The sequence below is a fragment of the Lynx canadensis genome, chromosome D1 (genome assembly GCF_007474595.2).
Source record: "Lynx canadensis isolate LIC74 chromosome D1, mLynCan4.pri.v2, whole genome shotgun sequence".
NCBI lineage: Eukaryota > Metazoa > Chordata > Mammalia > Carnivora > Felidae > Lynx > Lynx canadensis.
In genome coordinates, this window is record NC_044312.2 from 108948836 (window position 1) to 108955854 (window position 7019).

General features: G+C 63.4%; 1 protein-coding gene across 2 annotated transcripts in view; it reads right to left on the minus strand.

Moving 5' to 3' along the window:
• Window positions 1-6589, minus strand: part of LTBP3 (latent transforming growth factor beta binding protein 3) — a 17444-nt gene extending 10855 nt beyond the window's left edge. For both annotated transcript variants that reach the window (XM_030331882.1, XM_030331881.1), the window contains exons 1-10: window positions 6262-6589; window positions 2931-3260; window positions 2595-2797; window positions 2308-2413; window positions 1995-2087; window positions 1697-1819; window positions 1035-1193; window positions 763-948; window positions 169-185; window positions 22-94 (exon numbers count right to left, since the gene is read on the minus strand). In XM_030331882.1, the coding sequence (XP_030187742.1) occupies window positions 22-94; window positions 169-185; window positions 763-948; window positions 1035-1193; window positions 1697-1819; window positions 1995-2087; window positions 2308-2413; window positions 2595-2797; window positions 2931-3260; window positions 6262-6589 (1618 nt within the window). The remainder of the gene's footprint in view (window positions 1-21; window positions 95-168; window positions 186-762; window positions 949-1034; window positions 1194-1696; window positions 1820-1994; window positions 2088-2307; window positions 2414-2594; window positions 2798-2930; window positions 3261-6261) is intronic.
• Between the last annotated feature and the right edge of the window lie 430 nt (window positions 6590-7019).

Genomic DNA, 7019 nt, shown 5'->3' on the forward strand with positions numbered 1-7019 from the left:
CTCCAGCACCGCCCAGCTCACCAGGGTAGGGCCTGGCAGGAGATGTGGTGGCGGTCAGGTGGCTCTGCTGTGCCGACTGTTCCTCCATCACTGGCTGTGAGTGACAGCAGCATGAGCCCTCTGTCTCCTTAGCTTCCCCGCTCCTCCCACCTGGGCTCTCATACTCACTGAGTCCGTGCTCACCCCTAGAAGGGAGGAAGATGGGGCCATTAGCGCAGGGCTGGGAAAAGAGAGTTAAGACTGGGATTGGCAGTCGGTATTTGTGGTTAGGGTCTCTAAGAGTTCAGCAGTCATGTCTCTGGGTCAGGTGTCGAGAGTTAGATCCTGGAGCCAGGGGGCGTTTGCATCACAGGCCAGGGGAGCGGGTATGGGGAGCGATGGTTGGTCAAGGTCCTTGGGTTATCGAGCAAGACTCAGGAGGTTACAGCTAGGGCCAAATCCTTGGGTCAGGAGACAGAAGGTCAGATCTAGGGACAGCATTCGGACTGGATCAGTGCCCTGGTTTGGAAATCAAAGGGGTTCCAGGGTCAGAGGAATAGATCCGGAGGGCAGTGGATGGTCAGATCCTGTCCATCAGGGGGTCAAATCCTGGGGTGACAACCTTGGTTCGGGACGAGAGGGTCGATTCTGGGGGTCAGTGATGAGGTCAAGGATGAGGAGCTAGGGGTTAGACTCTGAGGTCACATCTGTGGGTGGGGAGCCAGGGGATCGAGTCTTAAGGCATTCATCATCTGTCAGGGAACAGAAAGGCTCAGGCCAGACCTCGTTCTTCCTCCGCGTCCTCAGGTGGCGGTGCCCGGCTGGGGCTCTCAGGATGCTGCTGGGGCTTGGGTGGCCCGTCAGGGTGCAGGAAAAGGGAAAAATCACTTTCGCCTTGAATGGTGAGGGTCTGGTGGGAAGTGAGGATGTGGTAGCCCTTCCCAGCTGGACAGATCTCCTTGAAGGCAGCTGCGGCCAGAGGGAGGGGCAGAGAAGTGAGTGTTTCCTGGACGGGCACAGAGCCGGCCCCTTCGCCCCACATGCCCCACGCTCACCAGTGCCATCAGCCGGGCAGCGCTGGCACCTCGCGCCCCAGGCCTTGCCCACGCTGCAGCAGCAGAGCTGGCGGGTGAGGCGCGTGGTCAGCGGGTGCTGGCACTGGTGCTCGGGGCTCACCAGGCGGAAGCACAGGCTCTTCTCCTCTGGCTTGTCCGCTGCGGGGGCCAGTGGCAGGCATGGTCACCTGGGCCTGATCGCCGCCCATGTCCCTCTTCCAAGCTGCTCCAGGCCTTGCCTCTCTGGCCCAGACAACCCTTGATCCTCCTGTGGCCTCTGACCTCAGGTGACCCCGAACTCACGTGATCCCCGAACCCGTGTTTCTCTGACCTCATGTGACCCCTGAAATCTCTGTGACCGCTGGCCCCATTGACCCCTGATTCTAGCTGCTGTATGTAGGGCTTTATCCCTCCTACCCACCAGGACCATGATCTCCTACAACCCTACTCTATATAGTCCCTGACCCCATGTGACCTCTGACCAGATCTCAAGTGACTCCTGACCCCACTTATCCCTGATCCTATCGGCTCTGGGCCTCGATCCTCCTGCAATCAACCCTTGACCACACGGTGACCTCTGTGACCTCTCTGATCCTTGCCGCTTGCTGCTTGGAGGTCCATGCCTGTGACTTCCCAGGGACCTGAGCCCCCCCCATTCTCACCAATGCACTGCGTTCGGGAGGGGCCCAAGCTATGGCCGGGTGGGCAGACGCAGCGATAGGAGCCGGGGCTGTTGAGGCAGTCACCATGGCGACACATGCCGGGCATCGCGCACTCGTTGATGTCTGTGGTAAGCAGGAATGTGATCCCTCTAGTCTGGGGCCATAGGGTGACAGCAAGCTACTCCGAACACCTCAGGGTCCTGCCCCAGCCCCGCCTGCTCCCTCAGTCACCTCGGGGCCTCCCCCAGTGACAACTGGCTTGCCCCGCCAGCCCACAGAATCTCCTGGCTGGCCGTACCCTGGCAATGGGTGCTGTTGAGTCTCTTGTAGCCCTGAGGGCAGTCAGCGCCCACCTCCCCACGTACAGGTCCTGGTTTCTGCACCCCTGTGTCTGCAGAGAGAGGAGACGGTGGCAGGGGAGGACACTGGGGGTCCTGCAGGGGAGGGGGGAAAGGAGGGCCATGGGGAGGAGCAGAGTGGGATGGGTGAGAGGAATCTGGTGGGCAGGGAGAGGCTCGGGCGGCACCGGCTGGGTCCTCCCCTGCAGGGGAGGGAGAGGCATGCGGAAGTCCACCCTGCAGTGACAGGGGTCCCGGAGCCCAGGCACTCACACTGCAGCTGGGGGCACTTATGGCACTTGCTCTGGCCCCAGGCGGTGCCGATGCTCCCACAGCAGTCTTCCTGCTTGGTGAGGCCGGGGAGGGGGTTGCTGCCGCACTAGGGGAAGTTGGGACTGGGGTCACAGGGCGCCCAGCCCCACCCAGCCTCCCTCCCCAGGCCCTTCTCCTCCCTCCTCAGCAGCCCGTGGGCCCCCGTTTTGCGCAGTCCCCGTTTAGTTGGGACAGGACAACCCTGGGAGACCGAAGGTCCGGTCCAGCTGGACTGTGGATTCACTCACGGGCTGCTTGGGCAGTGTGTCCTGGAAGCAGCGGCCCAAGGGCTTCTGGGTGGGTGGCCGGGGGTGCTGGGGCTTGGGGTGCGGCAGCAGGTGCTGCGAGGGGGCTGGGCCCTCGGCGTTCGGCCCCTCGATGCGGTGAACTTGGACCGAGGCATCGGGAGGATGGTGCACGCGCACGTTCACCACGGGGGGCGGGGCCTGCACTGGGGGGGGGCGGGGCACGGTGGCTTCAGGGCTGCCCCGCACCACCGGTTGCGGGTGCGGTCGCTCATTCCGTTCCCGCCACCCTAGTGTCCGCCCACTTCGGCCACCCCGGGTCTGCCCGTGGTCCGGTACCTTCCGCTGAGATCTGTCCCGGCCCGAGGGGCACCAGGAAGGCTGCATGCTGGGCAGGGGGCCCCTCCCCGGGCCCGGGCGGATCAGCGATCACCTGGACCGCGTAGATGGCATGCTTGCTGGCTACAGACTCGCTTTCTGGAGCCAGGGGCGGAAGCGCGCCTGTGGACAGGGCCCCGGCCCGGCCAAGCCCGGGGCCTGCGCCGCCGGTGACCCCGCCAGCTCCTCCAGCGGGCACCTGGCAGAAGCGACCGGTGAAGTCCGGGGGACACAGGCACTGGTTTCGGGAGGAACACTGGCCGCCGTTCATGCAGGGCAGAGGGCACACCACTGGGGAGGGGAGGTGGATCAGGAACCGGGCCCACCGGCCCTCCCAGCCCCCAGGCCTGCTCCCTCACCCACAGCCTGCCTCTTTCCCCTCCTCCCTACTTCCTTGCCACCCACTGGCCCCGTCCTTGAGAAGCTGGCTTTCGGAACACATAGAAACTGCCCTATAGGTCTTCCAACATCCTACTGCCCACGTTGGCTTCTGGAGGCTTAAGTCCTGTACTTAAATCCTAGCTAGGAGGCCACGTGCCAGCTGTGTGGCCCTGAGCCGCGTGCCTCAGTGTCCTCGTCTGTAGGGATGTTTGTTGTGTCTATGAAATGAGGTCACGCCTGTACAAACACTCAGTGCCTTGCACGCTGAGTGTTTAATAAGTAGTAGCAAATGATGAGGACGATCGTGGTGATGGAGCAGATTTTCTCTCCTCTGGATTTCCCTCCAAACGTTCCTGGGAATGTGATCTCTATGTGGCACTTCCTCCTTTTCTAAATTCTCCCCGTTCAGACCTCAGCCCTCTCCCGGGTTCGCCCTCTCCCTCCCTCCCTTTGCCTTGCCATGCCAGGACCCACATCTCTAGCTGCTACCTCTCTGGGACCTCTCTTGGGCACCTCCACCCAGGGGACACTGTCTGAAATCAGCATCCTGCCCCCACCCCTCCCTCTGGACCACCCGCTGGGGAATCCCTGCCGGCCAAGGTCATTCTACTGAGCCTCAGAGGCCGCATCTCTCCTGCTCCACTCCACCCAGTTCCGGCCTCTCTACAGTCTCATGAACCCATGTCCCTCCCCGCCATGCCCTCTGCCCCTCTGGTGCCTTGTGTCTTGCCACCCATCCTCCTCCTCGGCTTCCTGCCCCTCTCTCTCTCCTGCCTGTCAACAGCCCAGCACCCCCAGAGAAACGAGCCTCAGGCAAAGCCCTGGCGTATCACATCCCTGCTCGCTCCTTGCTTCCTTGCACAAACATTTAAGGCTCTCCATGGCCCAGAACGAACCTTCTTTTCGTCCATCCCCCTCTGCTCTTTCCACGTGCACCCCATGCCTCAGGACTCCTCTCCCTCCTCCTACAAATGGGTCACATCTCCTGCCTCCATGGCTTCATTTATGCCACCCTCCCTCAGGGCCCTGTCCCTCCACCTCTACATAGTCAAATATTATCCTTCCAGCCTCAGTTTCTCCTCCTGGGAGCTTTTCCATGTATCCCCGCCACACCTCTGTTCTCTCTCCCGAGTTGTCACCCTCTGTCCTGCTCTGCCTGGCACTTAACTTGGTTATATTTATGTCTGTCTCTCACAACACGAAGAGTGTTTTGGAGGGTAGGGCTGGGTCTGCCTCAGCTCTGGGTCCCAGAGGAGGTTCAGGGGGAATGACTGAAGGACTGAGTGGCAGGCTGGGACCTATGTCTTTCTGTCACACACACACTCACATCTCACATCCAGCCTTGGGGCCCTGAGCTCACGCACCAGAACGAGCCCCTCTCCTGCCTGCCCCATGGCTGCCCTCACTTCCCAGGATGGAAAGCTGGGGGTAATGCTCTTCTGGACACCTGCAGGGCCTCAGAGCGCCAACCCACATCCATGGCCGTCAGGGCCTGGCTAAGAGCATCCCGGCCCAGCCCATCCTGCCAGGACTCTCAGGGCAGAAGGGGTGTGTCCTGGGCTGGGGGAGGCAGGATCCTCTCCTTCCTGCCTCCCAGTGAGTCACCCATAGCGGTGAGGGTGACCTCTCAATGACACCCGCCCACTGTGGCCTGGGCTCTGAGCCTGGGGGATGTGGGCAGCACAGATGGAGACAGCAGCCTGGGCAGGATGGCCAGGGGGTCTGGGAGGCTGGGCCCATATACACTCACATGCACGGTCATCTCCTCTGTCTGTCTCTCTCTCTCTGTCACACACACACACACACACACACACACACGCATTCATTTTGGCACCAACACAAGCTCACAGAAACACTCCCATAGTGACTGGAGACATACACCCAGGACAACACAAAGGAACATGTAATTAATCACAGAGTGTCACTGCAAAGCCCATGCATGCACACGCACACACGCACATCTCATGAGACTCTGAGCCACATCAGTGGAGTTCCTTGGGCCTGTGAGTCGGTATGTTGAGTATAGGAATGTGTAAGAGGGGCCGTTTCGCTGGTGCCATCCTGGGCCCGGCCTAATTACCCTGTCCAGGAGGGTAATTACTGCTGGGACACCTCCCCCAGCCTGGCCCACAGGGCCTCGCGGGGAGGAGAGCCGAGCCCCAGGCCTTGCCCTTTGAAGAGAGATGCTGAGGAAGGGGTAGGCTCCAAGTGGAACTGGGGAGCCATGAGGGATTGTTGGGGAGGGGAGACTCTGAGGCAGAGCTCCTGAGATCTTACGGGGGAGGCATAGATGGGGTGCCAGGGAAAAGATGGACTGAGGACCCCAAACAGCCCCCACCTCCAGGCCTGCACTCCACCTGTTAGGCCTCAGCACCCCTCCCCTCCAAGACCTTGCCAACATCTAACTTCTTCACCCCCAGCCCTGACCTTGGCTCCTCCCCCCAGAGCATGCAGGTGTCTACCCCCGGCAGGCCCTACTTTAGACGTCTTGAAAAGATTTCTCCTGTTTCTTCCAGCAATTCTGTTTCTTAGGGGAGAATTTGTCCCTTCTCTGAGACCTCCTTGGCCCCAGCTCACATCCCTCAAAAGCCCCTGTGTGATGACCCTGACTCCCTCTCAGAACCCAGCACCTTCCCGGCGGCCTGTATCATGCGGGACCCCAGCATGACTGCACACCTTAGGCCTCAACCCTGCCCCAAAGCTGTGAAGTCCCGGTCCACGCGGCCCTCCAGCTGTGGCCGCAGGACTCCAGCCTCCCAAGCCCCTCGTGTCCCCCCCGGCCCCAGGCCCCCAGAGCTCTGCACTCCGCACCCTGAGCCCCCAGTGTCACAGACCCTACCCCACCAGGTATCCCGTATTTGTCCTGCTGTCTGCCTTCCCGCGTCCCCCACCAGGGCCCCCGGGCCCTCACCCACGCGGAAGCCGGAGCCCGTGAGCGTATCGGTGCTGTGGCCGTTCTCTCCGATGAGCGTCATGTTGGAGCCCTGCTGACAACTGTCCCGACACTGGCCCTTGAGACAGGTCCGCTTGCAGATCACCGGCGCAAAGACCACCTTGAAGCGCTCCCGGGCCAGCGCCCCGCCCCCGCCGGCGCCCCGCTCGCCCGCCGGCCCCCCCTCGGCCCCGCCGCCCGGGCCCAGCAGCAGCAGCAGCAGCAGCAGCAGCGCCAGCAGCCCCGCCGCCCCCGCCCCGCGCATCTCAGGGGCCAGGCCGCCAGCAGCCCCGCGGGGCCCGGGCATCCGGGGCCGCAGGACCCGGGGGGCGCGCCCGGGCCGGGGCTATGGTCGCGGCGCCCCCCGGGGGGGGGTGAGGGGGGTGGGGTAGCAAGCCGGGAGCCCCGGGAGAGGCGGGGGGGGGGGGAGAGGGCAGCGAGGGAGAGGAACAGAGGAAGCGCGCGGGGAGGGGACGGCAGGCGCGGCCGGGGGCCCGGTGCGAGGCCAAAAGATGGAGGCTGGACCGCGGGGAGCCCAGAAACTTCCAGAGCCCCGGGAAGGAGCCCAGCCACGAGCCGGGGCCGGGGGCCTGCGAAGGCCCCGAAGTGAGGCGGCCGCGCGGAGGCCGAGCGGGTTGAGGCGGAGAGGAGGAGCGAGGGGAGAGGAAGGCCGGGCGGCCGGCCCGCTCCGCGCCTCCCCCGGCCGGGCTGGGCTCCCGCGGCCGCCGGGAAGCAGG